The 22,339-nt window shown below is 39.7% G+C and overlaps 2 protein-coding genes across 3 annotated transcripts in view; both read left to right on the forward strand.

The window, feature by feature from the left end:
• LOC118230221 overlaps positions 1-22,339 on the forward strand; it is a 249,467-nt gene that overhangs the window by 155,616 nt on the left and 71,512 nt on the right. The window lies entirely within an intron of this gene.
• Positions 1-22,339, forward strand: part of LOC118222935 — a 38,366-nt gene that overhangs the window by 15,000 nt on the left and 1,027 nt on the right. The window contains exons 5-6 of one of the 2 annotated variants that reach the window (XM_035408919.1): positions 20,488-20,515; positions 21,460-21,561. In XM_035408919.1, coding sequence (XP_035264810.1) covers positions 20,488-20,515; positions 21,460-21,561 — 130 coding nt within the window. Of the gene's footprint in view, positions 1-20,252; positions 21,562-22,339 lie in introns of those variants that run through there. The other variant, XR_004764370.1, reaches the window with a different exon arrangement.

Raw genomic sequence — 22,339 nt, forward strand, 5'->3', positions numbered from 1 at the left:
CTTCACTGTGACCGGGAGGGAGCTGATCCAGGCAACTGATCTGCCTCCCTCTGAGTCTCAGTGTTATTTATACACAGAGGGGAGACAGCTGACTGAGGCTCTTTCAGTCTGTGAACGGTTTGTCGCTGGGTCTGAGCTGCTCAGAGGAAGGAGTCAGTGCAGAAATCAAGATTAGAATGAGCTGCCAGTATATTGAGAACATAGGATACAATGTCAAGTTCCTATACAGTGAAGATTCTATGGTAACAGTACTTCATATGTCAGTATTACTCTGTTACGTCTTCATAGACTCTTACTTCTCTTTTTCTATTTAAACTATCTTGCACTAATGAAACACTTCTAATGAAGACAGGAGGTACAAACATTGTGAGTGGTCCAGATTGTAATTGCCAGTACTGTTTGCTGATCTGTTCCTTTCCTTTTCTTTGCTTTCTCGGAGTCAATCAGGTTTCTGTGGCGACACATCCTCAGTGCGCTGGTCCTCTTGGCTGCTATTGGAATACTCATAGAATACTTCATCTCCCACACACCAACCACAGGTCTGTGCTTCAACTGTCCACCCATCATCAGCCAATAGAAATGTACTTTTTAATCAGACATCTTATCTGAATCATACAAAGAAAGTCTTTATGTAAAACCTGCATCAAATATTCATAAGCACAACATAACTACTGCATAAATATTGATAAAAACATAGTCATTCAATATGCTTTTATATATTGTGCTGTTACCACCCACATTATACATTATATTACCATTACATTCTGTTTTGGTTAAAAGTACCAATGCAATAATGTTGATATAGTGACTATGAATGTGTTACACAGCTATTAAAAGTTTGTAAATGTCATGGTTCCGTATTTTCTGTTTCTGTTTTTCCCCATTTGGCCTCCAGATGGCGGCACTTCAGTTTTATGTTCCAGTTCGTTCTCGCTCCCAGTGTTAATTGTATTATTCGTTTTTTGGTTTTTATTGATTATTCTATCATTGGTCCCACCTGTATCTTGTTATCATCTCCTTTTCTGGTTTGATTGTTCTTTGAGTTCACCTGTGTCTTGTTACCCTTGTCTATTTAAATTCTTTGTTTCCTGACTCGAGTTCTGGTTCATGTCGTTTCATGTGTGTTTCTGCCTGCAGTTTGACCTGCTTGTGTTTCTGACTTTGTTGCTGCCTGTGCTTTTCTGACAGTCTGTGTCTGTGTCTGTGTCTGTGTCTGCCCTGCCTGCTCTGTTCTACATGTTTTTGGACTTTTGGATTTTCTTCTGTTTTTGGTTTTATTTTTGTAGTAAATGTCTTTGTTTAAACTTTCCTTTTAAGTTCTTGTGTTTTTTCCACTCTGCGTCTGGGTCCTACCCTCCCGTACGTGACAGTAAAGCTCTTATTAAGGATTTGTTGACCAGTCCTGCCATTGACATTTGCTTATGGTGAAAAGTGGACTATTGGCTACATGCAGGCGACAGGAGCTTTATTTTCATAAGTAACTTTATTATATGTAAAGTGATTATTTTCAATGGGAAGGTTCAAAATATATAACTTTTTTTTTTTGTTTGTTTTTTTAATTGAGAGTTTAGTTTTTCTGCAGGGCACAAAATAGTTTAATTTCATTTGGTAATTCTGGTTGCTTAGATGAATCATAAATTAATTTACTTCCAGTAGAGAACTTTACAGGAGGAAAACGTACTGTACATTTTTACCATGTTCAGCTACAGGTAACATTTATTGACATCCTGACTGATGCTGATTCATGGTTGTGACAGGGCTGGCAGCCCAGCAGGGCAGTACATGTATGATCATGGTTCTGCCACAGGAGCCAGACTTTCAGTTGCCATGGTAGTGCCCATCTCATGCACAGGAGTGACTGCTCTGTTTGGTCAGGCACGTGCAGTCTGCCTATACCAGCTGTGTATGCAATGCAATGGTGGAATACAGAATGAAAGCAGCGACTGGCAGCACACACTTCAGGGAGACTGATAATGTGATTAGATGATGGCTGCATAGTCAGTACTGCTGATGTATGAAATTTCAGAAACTGAAGCCTTTTTATATGCATCCATTTTTGGCTCTTATGGTAAATGTTGTATTGTAAAAAAAACAAAAAAAACAATCACTTTCTAAAATTGTGCTGCTGGTTTATTTTTGGATTTAATCCCTCCCTATGCAAGTGCATATATTAGTTGACTAATTTCATTTTCATGTGTTTTGTTTCATATGCTGCAGGCAGGGAGAGAAGAGTGAGAACACCGGACAGTTTGTGGAGACATTGTGCTGAGACATGAGAGAGATTAGCCTGTTTACCTCTACAAATATACAGTATGCATACACAATAAATAAAAATATACATAAAACCACACATAAATACAGAACATGTATATTTATTAACAAACATAGCATACATACATAGTCACAAAATGGCATACTGTTTTAACTTAAAATAAAGAGTACTCTTAAATATTTACTACTGTAGTCTGTATTTCTGCGATGTCATTTCTAACTTGTTTTCATCCATATAAAAATGTATGCTCTCAATTTCATATTTATTACAAGCACTGTTGTGAACTACCCAAGTTGGTTTGTTTAAAATAATATTGTTCTTATTTTGTTCTTTTGTCCATTATTTTTGTTTCTTGTAGAGCATAAATTGAAAGAAAGACTAAGCTCGTCATAAAAAATACACACAATATTTGTTGGAAAAAGGGCTGCAAGTTTACTCATTTATTTAATCTTGTGCGTCAAATCAGAACTCTGTGCTTTTTTGCAGTGAAGACACAGATAATCAAATTGGGAATGCAAGGGATTGTTTAGCAAGTCAGATGTAGGGGATAAATTGGTTGCCAGAGAACCAGTTTTTGGGGGATTTGAGCTGGACTCCAGGGTTATCACATCTACTCTTTTCAGTCTGGATGGTGACATGACTGCCAACACCTTTCCAGCAGACATTTCCATTTCCCTGGAGGCCCGCATGCATTACATTACATTATAGGCATTTAGCAGACGCTCTTATCCAGAGCGACTTACACAACTTTTTACATAGCACTTTACATTGTATCCATTTATACAGCTGGATATATACTGAAGCAACGCAGGTTAAGTACCTTGCTCAAGGGTACAACGGCAGTGTCCTTACCCGGGATTCGAACCTGGACCTTTCGGTTACGAGCGCAGTTCCTTACCCACTGTGCCACACTCCGTCCACATCCACTCCGCATGCAAGCCCTAAGTAAACCCACAGCTGCTTAGCTTCAGCAGTTTGGCATGGGAAGGGTACAGGGTCATATGACTGCTGGCAAACATATGGTATATAATGTCTGATTTTGATATAAAGAAAAGGCATTAACAGCAGTGATTTAAGCATCAAAATAATAGTGTGCCATTATTTTTTTACATTTTAATATGCTGGTGCTCTAATCCAGAGCAATGTAAAATAAGCACACGCCCACACATACATTAACACATTCAGTGATGAACGCCAACAGGCACAAATTATAACTAGTCAAACTATACTCATGTGAAGCATGACAAGGTCCAAGTGCTAAAGCTCATCAACAACAAATAATCCACCTGATGAATTTTTGCAGTGTAAATGTGTTAGCCAGCTGTCTTGCTATCCTCTGAGGCTACGAGTTGAAATTTTTCCATATACTAAAATGACAGATCATCTTTTTTTCCTCTTTCATTGTCAGTCAAAATCTCCACTACAATTGTTCTTTCATTTATGGTGCAGACAGAGATACATGCAGCTTGCACTACACTCCCATCTGCTGGTGGCGCCTGGCCCCACAGGCCCCTAATGAGAAGCTGTCAGTGTGCTTTTGCCTCACGGTTTCTCTTTCCATGGGGCTCCCGCCCCTTATCTCGCTCTGAGTTCCAAGATCGCTCCAGTCCTGTCCTTCGCTCCATGATCATGGACTGTTTCAACCATGCCCTGGTCTTGCCACTGTCTGGAGCTCCATATCCATCATCCGGCTCCTCTAAACTGCACTGTTCTGAGCTATACCATTTGCTCTTCTATCATTCCTGTTAGCTTTCATCTCAGCTGTAACCTGCTTAACCAAGTTTATTTGCTGTCTTTATACCAGGCTGGCCAGTGGAGGATGTGCTCCCCCTCAATAGCATGGTTCCTCTCAAGATTTCTTCTCATTGAGGAGTTTTTTTGCCGCCATTTGAGGGTTTACTTACAATTACAATTCAGCAGATGCTCTTATCCAGAGTGACTTTCCTAGATCACATTACTACATACAATCCATATACATGGCTGGATATATTACTCAACCAATTTAGGCTCAGTACTTCGCTATATAAAATGGCAGAGCCCCAGCTGGGATTCAAACGCACAACCTTTTGAGTTACAAGCCTAGTTCCCCCACATAAAAGCTACATGAATGGCTTGCAACTGAACATGGCTGTGGTTTCTTGTCCCACCCCAAAATGTACTTCCGTATTCACACAATCGGTCTGAGACAAGTATCTGCTTTTCTCTCTTATTGCTCACTGTTGTGTTCCTCCTCTTTGAAATGCGGTCCCAGTTCTACACCACTCTGCTGCTGGCCTTTGCCATCCAGCTGGACTGTGAGTGAAACAAGTATTTCTCTCTTTTCTTGTTCCTCTTTCTCTTTCTGCGTTCTCTGTCTGTCACAGTGGCCAGCAGTGACAGATCTGCAGCAGTTATTTTCTTCTAGTTCTCGGTGGCTTTGTGACAATGTGTTTATTTCCAGTTTCTTTTCTTTTTCATCTAAACTAATCACATTTCTTTATGTAGATTTTTACAAATGTTCACATTTCAGGCTGATCATGGCATGTCAGAGAAAGTTAACAATAAATATCTGGAGGACTGTTTTGATCAAACTTTAATTTGTTTCATTTGCCTTATGTTTGCCAGATTTCATACTGCACGCCGATGCTGAAGGTCAGTATAAAATCCACAAATAGCATAATACAAATTTATCATATTACCCTTCTGGTATCTGCAGCCAAATTAGCCAGATGGTTCAATATGTTGTCCAAGTTATTAGGTCAAGCAAAGGGATTCTTTGGTGTTTTATGTTACTATGATCTGTGTGCAAAGCTAAATTATTAAATATATGCTGGTCCATTTAAGATCATAGGAGGATATATGACATATCCTCCTATGACCCGGCAATTCATTTCTGTTCCCTGCAGAGAATATGAGTCGCTGGTCTTAATCACAAAAAGCATGTTTTCTCATGAGGATATTTTAATTTATTTAATTTATTTTTAATATTTTTTAATATTTACTATATTTTAGCTTTTTTGTAGTCAATCCTGTCTTTAACATTTCACTGAAACATGTACTGTATAGATGTTCTGATTTTGAATGGCTGTAGATAGATAGACAGAGAATACTGTAAAACAGAAGAAGAAATAAGAATGTTTTATTGTTATCATCCTCTCATATTTACAATTAGCAATGGTACACTACAATACATATTCTCATTCTATTGTATTTTAATTTTGGTGTGTATGTACGGTACCTTGCAGCAGACTGAAATGGGTATTTCTCAGGAAACTGTTGCATGCGGTCTGAAACCACTCATAGGGTCACAGGAAATTTTTTGTACAAACTTTTCATCAACAGGACTTAGAGCTAAGGGTTCATCACATTCAAAGTTCATTCATGATTTCACAAAAAAGCCTGACTGGGCCTCTTTCTACTTCAGACATTGACATTGATAGAAAACATTATATGTGGAAATGCAATAACTTGTTGAATGACAGATAACAGCATTTATCATCTTTAAATTATAGCTATTGTTTGAGTTTCAGTATGTACTAATGTTAGTATTAATACATTATCTTTACATCTTTACATTATCTGACATTAAACATATTGCAAAGACAGGGAATTGTAGCTTGTTAAGCTTTAACTTTGACTGGATTTCTGTGGCAAAAGATTCTGTTTGCATGGGCTCAAGTTATTAAAGAGGCTTCCCGCATTTCTGTTGGTTCTTTGTATATCAGTAAGAAAACATCTAACAGAAACTATTTGTAACTATACACAAAGATTTTGAAATAGTATAAATACATAGTATATGTGTAATGAAATGGTAATAAAAGTAACATTTTACTTGTTGATATGTATACCACTTTAGGCAGGGAGACACTGCCCTCTTAATACTGTAAATATTATTTGTTAAGGCCTGATATTAACACACCTTTTAGGATTTTATGCAGTTTAGTATTTCTGCTCTGTGATGTGTGTGTTCTCTTTTCATAGACATAAAGAAACCAGAGATTTCTGTGCAGAACAGTGGTGGGCAGGTGGACCTGGTCTGTCAGACAAAGCTGAAACACCTCCCATCTGACACTAATGTCAGCTGTAACCTGTACATTGGAGACTCATCTCAGCCATTCAGAAGCACATGGACCAAAAATCAAGTCTGTTCCTTTGTTGTGAAACGGGATGACCTGAAGCAGGGTCTGCAGTCTGTGGGGGCAACAGAAGTGAGCTGCGATTACTCTGTCCCCACTGACCCCCGCTCTCCTTCCCCACGCAGTGACAAAAGAAAAATAGAAGGTGAGTAAATCTCTGTACTTACAGTTAGGAAAATACAGCCATAAGGTTAAAAGAACTGGTCTGTGTGTCATGAGAAGTTTGTCAGTCATTATTTGCCTCATTTTATGCAATGTTTCAAAATGTAAATCTCACTCTCACAATCTGTTTTATCAGGACTCTCTCCAGGGCCATCAACCTTTTCTGAAGCAGGTACATACTTGAAGATTTTTACATGAGTTTGGATTACAAGATTTCAGCATTACAATATCACAATATAATATTACTCTAAATGTAGGAAAAATGTAAAAAAAAAAAAAAAAAAATGTTTTCTGTATTTACTCTCCCAATTTGGACGGGTATTTATGTGTAGGCCAGTTTCATTGCTGCAAGCCGGTTCAGGGCTAGTATGCACAGCCTCTGAATCCATGTAACCAGCAGCCACTTCTTTTAGTCTGCACAGACAGGACACAATTACTGTATGAGAGGTTTCACAATATCACAGCAGAAACGTCACTACACGTGGCCTGCCAACATTGTCCACCGGAATGTGTTACTTACAGCACTTCCTGCACTCACAGTTCAAATAGTCATGTGACCTCCACACAGTCTCTGACCTCCCAGCACAAACTGATAGTTTTACTGTGGGCAGTGCAGTCCTTGTTCCTTAAAAAATGGGGAAAAAACAAATATTGTCAGTGAAATCCCTGAGTGATTCTCAGGCAATATGGAGGTATTGTGAATAAATTAATTATGCTCCAAAGTTTAAACAAAATCCTCTAATATTCATGAAATATACATAGCCACCTAATAACCATAGAACCTTTTTTGATGAACGTTTGTGAGAAACAATTCCAATGCACTTATTTCAAATTGTCAATAAAGCTTTAACTTGATCTGAATTTATATGATGACTTTGTTGGCCATTCAGCCAACAGCCCCAGCCAATAGGCAATTATTTCCTAAAATATTTCATCATTTTCCAGCACAGTCAAAGTTAATATTATGGCTTACAGATATTTCTCATTTTATAAGCTCCAAATAAAATTTAGGTTCACTTATCAAGTACTTCTAGATGAGGTTGCTGTCTAAACACACTTATTGTAATTACAGTAACAATAAAGCCTTTTTCTTTCTTCCTTCTGTAGATAAGAAGACAACCTCACCACCGCCTGTGACGACCAAAAAAAGTACGGATACTTCTGTTGGTCTGAACTTCTGAGGTGTAATAGGTAACGGATCCTTAGAGTAGTTCGTTTGGGTTGTTACTAGTTAGTTTAGGTTGCCCTCAAACTTAACTCATCATTGGGCAGCTTGGTGGTCTAATCTTTCGATGGGTCCCTCTATCCGTAATAGAGTCCAGACTGACCCAGTGCCGACGGTGTCTGGCAGCCACACAAGGTGATGCAAAATTAGTTTCCAGCATTTCCCAGGGATGGGGGGGTTTCTGGCAGCCTGAGTGGCAGTATTTGTCATCGTATCCCACAATTCTGCCTCTTAAGTTGTACGATGTATCTTCCTCCAACCCATGTCTGTATGAGCCTGGCTTGCAAAATGCAAGTAAGAGGCAGCTCACATTACACGTTTTGAAGGAAAGCGCACGTTTGTCTGCACTCTCCTAAATTTCCAGTGTTGTTGTGCCAAGCATTGCAGCATGAGCGTAATTAGGCACTCCAAACCGGGCAGAGAAAGGGAGGGAACGCATGAATTAAAATACAAACGATGCCTTCACTGAAGTACAACTTCAAGTGCAGAGCATTCAAATATAACAGAGAGCAATATGTAATGTGTGTAGGTCAAGTTGACCAATACATCACTTATTTTGTGAAAGAAAGCATTTGGAGTCAATATGTCATTATGAATTCAGAGGTTAGTGACATTTTATTCCAACTGACATCAACTTAAATTTTAATTGTTAAAAGCTTGTGATGTTCCCCTACCACAGTTTTGTTCTCACTGCTTCTGTCTGCTTCTGCTGTTACTTCTGACCCTTCATTTTCAAAAAAATATCTTTCCAACACAAAATTACTTACTCTATCACGACGTTCCTGTGGGATTTCAAGATTTACTAATCAAATTGTTTCAATACAATAAGTCAGTCAACAAATATCCCATTCTTGTAATGACAGTAACAATCATTTATCTTCTTTTGCTCTTTCCTTCTTTCTTTAGAGAAAAAGAAGCCACCCACGTTGCATTACATTACATTACAGGCATTTGGGAGACGCTCTTATCCAGAGCGATGTACAACAAAGTGTATAACCATAACCAGGAACAAGTATGTCGAAAACCCTAGAGAGAAGTACCGTTCCAAGTGCAGGGAACAACCGCATAGTTCAACCTGGACCCTGAAGGTTGAAACTGGGGCGGAGATAAATGGGTGTACTTTCTGAGAGAGAGAGAGAGAGAGAGAGAGAGAAAGAGAGAGAGAGAGAGAGAGAGAGAGAGAGAGAGAGAGAGAGAGAGAGAGAGAGAGAGAAAGAAAAAAAAGCTAGTGCTAGCTGTAACACTAGCAGGTCAATTGTGTGTCCAAGTATGTGGTGGTGGTCCCACATTCAGAAGCATCAAGTCTGGCAGCAGAGCAAGCATGCTCCGTAGCAGCAAAGCTAGTGCTAGCTGTTAGTGCTTGCTCTGCTACCAGACCAATAACTGTCAATTGTGTCATTAATTATTTATCAATATGTTACTACTTGTTGAACTGTGTTAGACCAGGTATTGGCTGTGAGGGTTCTTTTGTCTCAATGAAAAGCTGGTTAATTGCTTAAAAACAACATAAAAGGCCACAGTATGAACTAGAATATGTGGAGATCTAGAATACCTCCCTCATAAAGTTGGTGCTCATTTCACTCAGTGTCTAACTCTCCTCAAATCCCCTTTACAAATTTCAGCCTGGTTGAACACACCAGCGGGTATTGGAGTAATTCTCACTGTGATTGTGATCCTCCTGGGAATGACAGGAGCCAGTCTGTACTGGATACACAGTGAGTCTTTCTGATGGCTGCTCTGTAGTGTGCACTAGTCCTGCGTTTCTCAAGTGTTGGTGACCACTCTATAGCAAGAGGCCATAAGTAAATTAAATGGTTAACATTTGATTCCTTTATCTAACCCATACTACAGGCTGTAACACAGTGACTGGACAATAGACTAGCACATACATAATTTTTGACGTTATATCGTGGATGCTGCTGTTAAGTAGTATAGGGATATTTAATCATTGTAAGAAATATGTTATCATCATGAATCTGTTTACCAAACAAGGCATGTTTAATCTGAAATTCTAAAATATGCCACTATGAAATTGGAAAACATAAAGAATTTATATTTTATTTTTCATTTTGGCTGTGGGCTCCGACCTGCAAATTCCTGTGCTAGTCAAGTCATCTTTAAGCTCCAGTGCTGAGTGAGTTTCATTGCTTTGCAGCCAGTAGCATTTTCAGTTATACTAACAAGATTACTCATGATCAGTGCAACACAAGTAGTCTGCACTACATGCAATGATTTTGACTAGCCAGTGATTTTAACTAATGCTCATAGCTGTCTGAGGAAAGCTTCAACATATTGTGACATTAGAATTGCTGAGTTCTACAGTGACATTTTTTGTCAAAAATGAGTTATATACTGTTGAATAATTTATAAATGATGTTGATTTCTTTACATGTGCAGTGTCAAAAATGTAAAAAATCTCTTTTTGTTCTTTTTCAGAAAAAAAGGAAATCCAGTGGGTGAGTATTTTTTCTTTCTCTATCATGAGATGAATTTATAGAAATAAAAAACATGCTACCATCCTCTCAATCCAACTGTTACATGGTGTCTGCACAATCAAACGGAAATTAAGAAATTTTATTTGCTCAGTCTGATACTCTCATAGTTTCAGTACATGACCATGACTATAGGTCCTATAAAGTATATCTCTAATACAACAATTGTCTGTGTTGTTCAGGCTGCCCACAACTCAACTAACAATGACGCTGTATGTAAGTACCTGTAACATTCCAGTAATTTCTTTAGCCCTTATTTCAGCTGTTCTGCATGTAGACATGCTACCTGCTACCATTACATTACATTACATTACAGGCATTTGGCAGACGCTCTTATCCAGAGCGACATACAACAAAGTGTATAACCAAAACCAGGAACAAGCATGTTGAAAACCCTAGAGGGAAGTACAGTTCCAAGTGCAGGGAACGACCGCATAGTTTAACTTCGACACTGTAGGTTAATCTGATGAACACAACAAAAAACAGCAAGATAAGTTTATGCAGACAAAACAAGCAATAGTTATTGCACTTGTGCCTACTCAACTAAGTCAACGAAGATAAACAGCTTACCAAGCTACAACCCTAAGATTACATAGTCATACCATGTTACCAATTTTTAGCTTTTTTTCAGCACAACCTTCAATGTCCTTGTTGCCATTATAAACAACATGTGATGTAAACTCATTTGCGTTTGTGCTGTAGACACCACTGTCGACATGTCCAAGGGAGCAGAAACCAGTGATGCCACAGTGAGTACAAAACAACAGCAGGATAGATGTGGTACTGAAATTAAGGCCCAAAATGAAATATTAAATAATCATTCAGAACGCCACTGGCGATTTCTGGCGTTAAATCCACTGTACGAGGACTTCATTGTAAAGCTGGACTTTATTAATAAATGTATCTATTGTACCATTGACATGTAAGTCTGAGTCACTGCACTCTGCATTACATCTGCAAACTGTAACTCAGCTGTGTGTCTGTTGATGGAGCTGCGTCATCCATCAACATAAATACGTGTCCTATGCTGTGTGTCATGTGACTGGGGTAGTGACTGTGTGCCTCTCTCTACCTAGTCTCCTTCTGACGTGACTTACAGCACTGTCGCCCACCTTGCCCCTCAAACGACGGCCTTTCAGGTCCAACAGGACAACGTGGTGTACAGCAGTCTGAAGACGGACTGAGGAATTCATACACAAAACACAGGAGTCCTTTTAATCTTTATGATGTACTCTGATCAAGAGAGTATCAATATATTTATGGGTGTGCACAATTAGAATAGAAATATTTCTTTTAACATTCTTTGACAATACCTTGTGAATGTCATTTGGATTGTTAATCTGTTTTGTTAGTAATATCTTTATTTCTTGCGATGTTGTTTTGGGATTGTACCCCCAATGCAGAGTTCAAACTCACATATGAGAATAACATAGAGAAGAACTCTTCAGACAGTTATTTAGGGGGCATAACTGCTGCACTTGTAAAGAATATATTCTGTATTATGCAGAATACAGAAATGTGTTTACAATGTTGTAGACTGATATTGCACAAAAGTACCCGGCAAACCCTAAATAACTGCTGACTGCTAACTGGGGCCCATCCCTGTACTGAGAACCAATGCTTGGGGCGCAAAATCCCTGGTGGCGCCCCCTGTGCCTCTCAAGTACGCCATTCATCAGCCACTTTCAAAATCATAGTAGGACTCCCCAAATGTGTTTTTTTATCCTTTCATTTTGTTTTAAATGTATAGTGTGTTGAGACTTTTGTGAAATGCCCTTGTTACGAATGGAAATACCCTTCAGTGTTGCAATAACAAAGAGGGTGGAACGGTTCGTAACATTAAACCACCACAACCAATCTACACAATAACGCAACCAACGCGCAGATGTTTAAAGAGAGAAAATGATTATTTATTATATACAACTTAATGATTTCCTATAAACTAAAAGTGTCAACCTAGCTAAAATGTCCGTGACACAAAGGCTATTTAATTGAGCCTCACCGGGCAGCCAGTACAGCGGTCCAAGTCCTCCGTGAGGCCGGTCCTCTCCACCAGGTCCAATCTCAGGGATTACGTGATGTTAGCGTCCTCTGCTGGTCAAGTACTGTACTGCCGGATACAACTGGTTTATTAGAATTTCAGGGACAGGTGCTGTGCTCCAATGCAATTATTTGTAGTCGGCAGTTTTTCAGAGAGGCATGACATGATTCAGGTTGCTTGTTCTGGCACTCCATGATAATGAATCACAGTAAAATGTATTATTTAATTTGTTATTAAAATATAAAATATACAAAATTGTGAAAATTCATTTTTGGCCTGTTCTCCAGCCCTAGTGTGTCTCGTTTTTCTCTGTCTGGTCGTGCCTGATTGTTGCTGTATTAGTTTCACCTGTTCCCCTCTGTATTTAAGCTCCTTGTTCCCTCCTTGTAGTCGTTTGGTAGTTGTATAGTTGCTAGCTGCTAGCTATTCCATGTCTAGTCTTTTATCTAGTTTGACTGCCATGCGTTCTCCTGTGTCTTATGTTTTGTTTGTTTTGTTTTCCATGTTCCAAGTAATAGCCTTTTTATTGGCACTTACCTCTGTTTCCTGAGTCTTTCTCTGCAGTTGGATATCCTCCCTGAGCCTGGTGATAAACATATGCCTCTGAGTGACAAGAATTGTGTAATGGTCTGTTGTATAAAATTTAAATAATTCTATTTAGAATTCTGCCCCACAAGTAGGGTGTACGGAATCAATGCGAAATGCCTAAATTAAAAAAATTTATTTTTTATTCTTCAATGATACCAGCCACTGGTGCTTCTGAACTCTCACTGTCTCTGAGAGAATTCAGTTTCCTTCTGCTCAGAGATGCAGAGCATGCCCTTTTTAGGGCAGAAGCAACCTCAGGGAATCAATGTGTACCCACTGACAGGGGGAGTGGGTCGTGCAGCATTCACCCTCATCATTGACTGACAACAGTAATGTGAGTGTCAGTTTATTTACTGTGTTAGTGTTGTCCGTTCCAGCAAAACCGCTGAAGCGGTGGTCAGTGTGAGCGCAAGTGGAGTTACCACATCCGGCTCCATTAGCGTGAGCTGCACAGTGACGTCAACGGGCTGGAGGCTGTACAGAGACACACAGCACAGGACACAACCCTCAGGACAGAGGTGCACGAGGGGAACCGATATCGCTTCACTGTGACCAGGAGGGAGCTGGTCACGGGAGAAGCGCCAGTGGAGCTGTACACGGACGTAGACGTACCGCTGATATGCGAGTACACAGATTGGGACGCGACCCACCGCCGTGTGAAGCGACAGTGTCATGGTCAGAGAGTATGGTTAGTCAGAAACAGAAAATAAACACCTGCATGTGGATCCACCCCCATATTGCTGTGCAAAACTCCATTCACTGGAAAGATACCTTCCACAATTTGTAAATTCATTTATACGTCGTGGATAATTATGTATTATTGTGGACCCAGGTGCTAAAATCCAAAAAGACATGACTTTTCCAGACTCACCAACCTACAACTACAGTGTAAGCTGTTCACTTCTCTTGTACCCATGGTTCATCCACTGGTGGGAAAATGCTTATAGCAAGTAGCCTAATAAGAAATCAATATCATTTAAGTGTGAGACTGTGCTGACCATGGTACAGAGCAGGGATATTTAGATGAGCTCACTGGCGATGAATCGGACTTGAAATCGCGACAAATGAACTTCAGCGCTACAATTTCATGAAAGCCAACATGAACCTTAATAATGGTTATTGGCATTTTCAAGTTGCATGACTTTTCTTGCATCGAAATGGTACAGTATAAGTTTTGCTTGAAGTGCTGCATGGTTTTCCTGTTGTATAAAAATACTGTCAACTTCCTCATTCACATCACATTTAAAAGAGTGTAAAACATCACATCCTGGTGTTATTCTGACTTCAGTCCTCAAACATGCCTTCACGTCTCCCCTTTCTTCTCCTGCTCATCGTCATTCTGCTGGAAAGTGAGTGCCTCATTTCAAATGACCAGGAACGCCAATTGCAACTTAATTACATTCTGAAAGAAATAAATGTTTTCTGTTGTGACAAAGTAATTGCAGAAACCTAAACCTGAACAAAATGCGAAACCTGCATTTCCTGATGAATTTATACTAACATCACCCTCTTCTGGTGGGCTCACTACAGGTCGTTGTGGACATGCTGAAGCTCAAGGTTAGTAATACTGCAATTATTGCAAATAGAGAAAGCTTGCTTGAAGAACAGAATTATTAACTATGTATATTATAAATCTAAATTTTTTTATCAGCTTGAAACAGTGTGAAACCCTCTTTGGGGTACAACTTCATAGTGGTGTGGCTAGAAACAATATGCAGAAAGGCATGTATTGAAGGTTGTACATGATTATAGACCTGCACATAAAATAAAAGGTTGGTTAAATGCAGTTAATATGTACCCTGGTCTATGACGAAAATGAAACCACCACATCCGCAATGACTTGGTGTGATGGTGAATTCCCACAGTGAGGATGTTAGTGGGCCTGGGAACTTCCCCAAACAGCAACATCTTATTTACTATTGCAGTACAAAATTCTCTTGAAGATTTTTTTGTGTGTGTTCTTGGTCATTAAACTCTATTAGATTTATGAATGACACTATAAACAGAGAGAGTAGCAGTTCATGATTTGAAAAGTTTAATACATAATTATTTGAAAAAGATTTGCATCACCAGAATGTGCACAAATCACCCATTTGCCAGATAATAAACACATTCAGTGTGTTGATGGCCATTGTTAATTAAGAACTGGAATGAGTTTCAGCCTTTCCTGCCTTGGTCATTAAAAAGATTCACCTTTCAGGCCCGAATTATTTAAGATAATCTTTCATGTACAGATAATTGCTAGGCAGGATAAATATGTTATTTAAATGGAAGGGAATTTGATTTTAATGGGTCATTGATAGGCACTATGTGAGCACAATAATAAAAACGTTATTTGTTTTCACAAATCTTAAAGTTCTTTACATGCATATAAATATGGTGCATACATGATAGATAGAATGCTTCTGGATTAAAAAGGACTGACATTTCTTACTTCTCGGTGGTCACATCTCACAACATGATATCTGTAAAGGAATGACACTGCTTTGGTCATCCCAAGTGATTTACAGGGTCAAAAGGATAAGATACTGTCAGTGTAGATGAGAGGAAAGGAAGAATAAAATACAAAACATGAATATTAACTCACAAGTTACACAGGGATTAAGCGTCAATCTGGAAAAATTATAATGATGCTAAAATGTTAGTACATAACTGTGCCTTAATGTAATTATAATAAGAGCATGTGCACATAAGAGCAACATGCTGAAGTCATACTCATATGTACCCAGAGCATGTTAAAGGACATGACAACATTTTGGCCAATACTGGATAGTCATCGCTGACACCAATCCAACATGGATTGCATATGCATTTCAAACTACACTGAAGTCTCACATAATTAGTAGGCATTATAATGTATAGCATGGAAAGCTTCATTAATCAGAAAATATCAAGGGCTGCAGGAAAGTGTTTCAGCTTGAATATATTTTTTCAGTATAATACTGACTTAATACTGACAAAGCAAGCAGTGAGAGCATTGTAAATGTATAGCGCATCACTGTAAGAGCCAGTGTGACTTCAGTAATAAACCTGTCAGAGAACTTTTACATAAAAACATAATTCAGCACATTCTGTTTCTGTTATAATGTTTTCTTAGTCTGTCAACATTCCCAGGGGAGTTCTATTTCTCATATTTTACTTGGTCAGGTTCACTAAAGGTTCACTAAAGCATACAGCACAGTCTACATATCTAGGTATTGACCATTTTGATCTTGGTCAAGCGTACCAAAGAAAAAAGAGTGATTAACCATCAGCATTATATCACACTGCTGCCTGTTTTCACTTAGAGCAAGTCATTACACATGTGCAGAGCTTAATTACCTGCCAGATATATGTGTGACACTGAATAAATTGTCACAACTGTGTGATGCTGGTCCCAAACAATGTATGCCACCTCTGTAATATCCTTCTTTGAATGATTTGTATTGTATAAGGTGAGCATCATGCATGTCTCTTCACGACAGGAAAGCTGCAGAAACCAGACATTTCTGTGGATAGATCTGTGCAGAACAGTAGGGTGGTTAACATTGTCTGTGGGACAAAGCTGGAAAACCCCATATCTCGCACTAATATCAGCTGTAACCTGTACATTGGAGAGTCATCTGAGCCATTCAGAAGAACATGGACCACAAGTAAAACTGTTTGTAACTTTGAAATGAATATCAGTGACCTGCAGAAGAGCAGGGAGGTGAGCTGTGATTACAGTGTGAATACAGACCCTCGTTCTCTTTCTCCACGCAGTAAGAAAGTGAACACATTGGGTAAGTCACCCATTAAATCTCAAGCATACTGGTACAAAATAAAGCTGAGGGCTGCCAGGTTGCCCTTGCACTGTTCAATTTATTTATTGATTTATTTGTTTTGTTTATGTTTGTTTAGCCACAGCATTGCACCCTGTACAGCAATTGTCATGTAAGATATCATGAGCTTGCCAAGTATAATGTTTCCAGACCAAACTAACAATTTCCCCTCACACTCACATTAACTTGATCTTCAAGTAGGTGTACCTGTGACAAGCACTGCAATGTGTCAATTCCCTGTGCTTCACATCCAGCCAAAGACACACTGCTACATAGCCATCTGTAGGCAAATCCATTTAGTGAAGCAATTGTCATAGCTGTGAATATGCAAGACAAGTATATTTAACCTAACAAGCACATATAATTCATTATACAGTTAATATTTTACCTAATATCAATTAAAGTTATGTAATCTTTCAAATATTCTCTCTTTATATCAAGTTTTACTGTACATAATTTGCCAAAATATAATTACATTGCTTCGATCAGCTCATGTTAAATGATGTACCCAATATTGCTGTAATTCTCACATGCTCCTACAGTGCCTTGGCCGTAACTTCAGCTTGTTTTTATTAACCTTGCTATATCTTTTGTAGTTCCTACAAATGCATTATAAATATGATTGTGAATGGGCCCCAAGGAAAATCTTACTTACAGCAAAGACACAAAACTGAAGTGGAAGTTTGTGGTCAGATGCTGTATGAAAGTACCTACAATATAGCTGTTTGAGTGGAAAATCAAGCATAACTGATGATTGAAACTAAATGGATCACTGAACTTTTGCAGGTAAACTGCCAAAGGCAGAGTTACTTTTGGGTTATGCCGTAATTTCCATAGAGGAATCAGTGAATCTGAAGTGCAGGAGACCTGACTCTGCCCCAGCGTCCCACTGCACTTTCACCATTAATCAGAGAGGACCGATCAGTGGCTCAGACTGTGAGCGCTCAGTCACTGGAGCTGAGCTGCTCAGTGGGAGTCACAGCGCAAGGAATGAGATCATCATGAGATGTTTTTTCAGACCAGAGGGAGGACCATTCAATATGCTTCATAGTGACCCTTCTAAAGTAACTGTGCTGGGTAAGAATTCGTAATTCTGAAATATGGAGCCTGAAATAGGACAGCAGATGCTAAGATCAGTTAATATATAATAAATAGTAATTTCTAAATTAATGTTTCTGTAAAGAAATGCAAGACAGAAAAATTATAAATAAATCATTGGGGAACTGTATGATTGTGTGTGTGCGTGCATGCATGTGTGTACATTTCAGTCTGGAAGCAGTTGGACAGTGACACAATTTTTGTCTTTTTGACTTTATACTCCAGCACATTGGATTTGAAATGAAACAATGAAGATAAAGGTTAAAGCGCAGACTGTCAGTTTTAATGTTTGTCATACCAAAAGCCTGTTTCTGGCTTCCCATAGACCTAATGTTTCACTTATATAAAACTAACCAAAGCAATGTGCACATGGGGTAAGGGATGCAGCTCAGTCACTCCAGCTCCTCCTGCCAGATCCCTACAAGTAAAACCATCAGGATGCTCATGCACATTTAGCCACAGGGAACACAATCAGTACTGTGACCCTGCAAATGTATTTCTCTGTATCTTGTATAATTTGTGTGTTCCAGATCTGAGGAAGCCCAAAATCTCAGTCTCCACAGAACCCACTGAGACACGCATTCGCTGTGAAGCCCCACCTGACATCACTGGAGCTTTTTTCTTCCTGTACTCCAACAGGAGTAGAACACATACTAAGAGCACCCAGGCTGGAACAGAAGAGCGAGCAGTCAGTTTCACTCTCCCCCGCAGCTCTGACTCTACTCTGACATACTGCTGTAGTTATCAGTTTGAGGGTTTCAACTCTAAACTGAGTGACTGTGCTGAAGCTAAGAACAAGGACCAGAGTGGAAGAACAAAGGACCAAAGTACCGTACTCTTTTTTTTCTCACTGCAGTTTATAAATCACACATGCACAGTTCATTCTCAACTTAAAAGACAAGCGCTTGTTGTATTTCGGTCCTTAGTCATTATAACTGGAGGTTATGCATTGACATTGACTACAGAAGATTTTTTCATTGATTTATTAATCCATTTATTTATTCAGATGTATTCATTCATTATTCATATTCAAAAGCCCTCCTTTGATTTTCTATTATAGGGCTGGAAATCCATTGCAGTTGCCATGTCCCATAAATGAGATTCCAGGTTATAGTTTTGGAACTAGATAGAATGAGTGGAGTTAAGGCTGTTTACTATAAGAAGCTGCCCTGCTGCTCTGACCCCTGTGGATAAATTATCCCCTAAGTGAAAATACATTATTTAAAATATAACCAAATTCCATTAATGTTCATTTTCTTTCTGCCAAGAGTGAGGTTGTCACCTGAAATTCTTTTTTCCTCTGTTTCCAGGATACGCCACTACAGACATCCCACAGATAGGTAAATAAAAGTAGTTGCCAATCGTTATTTTACACAGTTCAGAAAAACACTGTTACACATGACACCATGCCCATCACCCCTACCTCTGCTATTACCCCGAAGGCGCCCCAACCCCGTTTCCTTCCCACAGCACAGGACACGCAGGTAAGCACACTGCACACACACCAGTAGCACAGAAAAGAACACACTGCTCTGCATAAGGGGGTGACTCAGCACTGCACACTCAATACACTACTCACACAGTGAGCTCCCCTACCCCTCAGGCCCCTGCTGTGGAACCCCTATTTTGCCTTCGAAAGAGGGGGGGAAACAAACCCACGCTTGCACACAAACAACAGAAAGGACAACAAAGCTTAAATAAAACTGAAAGATAACGGGGGATGTAGCATCGGCTGACGCCACACTGCCCAGCCAAGCTACACCCCAAATAAAAAATAAAAATCCCCAGTCTGACGCCCCGCTCGCACTTGCACTGCCTTGGTCTTCCATCCACGGCGTCTCAAGCCCCTCACCTTCCTGGGGGAGTTAGAGCAGCCTGCATCAACCAGTGGTCCTCCCTCCGTGACAGCAGACACACGCACCCTGTGACACAGCACAGAATCGCTCCTGCTCCGTACTGTACAGGGAATGAGTTTCCACACTGCCATTGTTGGCCACTCCAGGACTTGCCTGTTTTGCCTGAGCTTCGGTTTGCTAACTCACTCTTTTTCTCCCCCTTCTCCCCCGGTCTCACCATCCCAGCTGTCACTGATTCACCATCAGGTAACCTTTTCCTACTGCCACCAACAATAACACTCTCACTCACGCCACACAGAGACAACGTGAAACAAAATAGAAAAGAAACAACTCTGAGTGGTCGACAGGCCACACCATGCCATGCCACTGGAGCGTTTTCCTCCCCTACAATCTCTCCCTTGACTGTGCTCTTCCCCCCACTTTTATCCTCATTCAGGTGCACCCCATTTCCTCATTAACCAACTCCTTCCACCTAATCAACCTTGCAGCACGGTTCCTGGCTCACAGACGACTGACATTGTCATTGGCTTGCAATGTACTAGGAGCTGAAGCCCATGTATAACAATGAGGTTCCATTTTGACAAACTGGCATAATTTCACAGCAGAGTTGCATGATATGTTCCATGCATCTGAAACAAAGCTGATATCTCAAGATTTTCTGTGGATTCACAGCATTAACTGTCTTGTTGTTTTTCCACTTTGTATTCTGTCAATAATTTATTTATATGTTTTACTTGTTGAACTGTGTTAGACCAGGCCGTGAGGGTTCTTTTGTCTCAATGAAGCACTGTGGTTAATTGCTTAAAAACTGAGTGACTGTGCTGAAGCTAAGAACAAGGACCAGAGTGGAAGAACAAAGGACCAAAGTACTGTACTCTTCTGTACTCTATGCGGTTTATGAATTCTCAACTTATAAGACCAGTGTTTATTGTATTTTGCTCCTCGGTCATTATAATTGGATGTTATGCATCAACTACATAAGATTTATTAATTGTGCAAAAGTCCTTTGATTTTCTGTTATACTGGTGTCCACTGTAGGAGTCTTTCTATCTCAATGAAGCACTCAGGTCAAGTAGTTTAAATATAAAATTCAATACCAGAGTTTATTTATTAGATTAAAACATTAACACTGGAGGGGTATCCAAGCAAAATTTGCTCTCAGCATTGATCCACACTTCTAATGTGAGTGTTAGTTTATTTATTGTCTGTGTGGGGTGAGGTCAAGCGAGGCTGCTCAAAGCGGTGGTCAGCATGAGTTACCACATCCGGCCCCATTAGTGTTAGCTGCATAGCTGGGAGCACAGTGCGAGCAATGAGCTGGAGGCTGTACAGACACACAGGATACACCCCTACAGACAGAGGTGCACGAGGGGAACCGATATCGCTTCACTGTGACCGGGAGGGAGCTGATCCAGGGAACTGATCTGCCTCCCTCTGAGTCTCAGTGTTATTTCTACACATAGGGGAGACAGCTGACTGAGACTCTTTCAGTCTGTGAACGGTTTGTCGCTGGGTCTGAGCTGCTCAGAGGAAGGGGTCAGTGCAGAAATCAAGATTAGAATGAGCTGCCAGTGTATTGAGAACGTACAATGTACAATGTCAAGTTCCTATACAGTGAAGATGCTATGGTAACTGTGCTTCATATATCAATATTACTCTGTTACTTCTTCATAGGCTTTTCCTTCCTTTTTTCTTTCACTAATGAAACACTTCTAATGAAGACAGGAAGTACAAACATTGTGTGTGGTCCAGACTGTAATTGTCAGTGTTGTTTGCTGATCTGTTCCTTTCCTTTTTTTTGCTCTCTCAGAGTCGGCCAGGTTTCTGTGGCGACACATCCTCAGTGCTCTGGTCCTCTTGGCTGCTATTGGAATACTCATAGAATACTTCATCTCCCACACACCAACCACAGGTCTGTGCCTCAACTGTCCACCCATCATCAGCCAATAGAAATGTATGCCATTCAATATGCTTTTATATATTGTGCTGTTACCACCCACATTATACATTATATTACCATTACATTCTGTTTTGGTTAAAAGTACTAATGTAATAATGTTGATATAGTGACTATGAATGTGTTACACAGCTATGAAAAGTTTGTAAATGTCATGGTTCTGTATTTTCTGTTTCTGTTTTTCCCCTTTTGGCCGCCAGATGGCGTCACTTCAGTTTTGTCTTTCAGTTCGTTCTCGCTCCCTGTGTTGATTGTATTATTGGTTTTAATTATTCTATCATTGTTCCCACCTGTGTCTTGTTATCCCCTCCTTTTCTGGTTTGATAGTTCTTTGAGTTCACCTGTGTCTTGTTACCCTTGTCTATTTAAGTTCTTTGTTTCCTGACTCGGGTGCTGGTTCCTTTCGTTTCATGTGTGTTTCTGCCTGCCTGTGGTTTGACCTGCTTGTGTCTGTGTCTGTGTCTGTGTCTGTGTCTGTGTCTGTGTCTGTGTCTGTGTCTGTGCCATGTTTTTGGACTTTTGGATTTTCTTCTGTTTTTGGTTTTGTTTGTGTAGTAAATGTCTTTGTTTAAACATTCTTTTTAAGTTCCTGTGTTTTTCCACATAGGGTAGGACCCGCGTCTGGGTCCTACCCTCCTGTACATGACAGTAAAGCTCTTATTAAGGATTTGTTGACCAGTCCTGCCATTGACATTTGCTTATGGTGAAAAGTGGACTATTGGCTACATGCAGG

Source organism: Anguilla anguilla, chromosome 1, assembly GCF_013347855.1.
Source record: "Anguilla anguilla isolate fAngAng1 chromosome 1, fAngAng1.pri, whole genome shotgun sequence".
In the NCBI taxonomy this organism is placed as follows: Eukaryota; Metazoa; Chordata; class Actinopteri; order Anguilliformes; family Anguillidae; genus Anguilla; species Anguilla anguilla.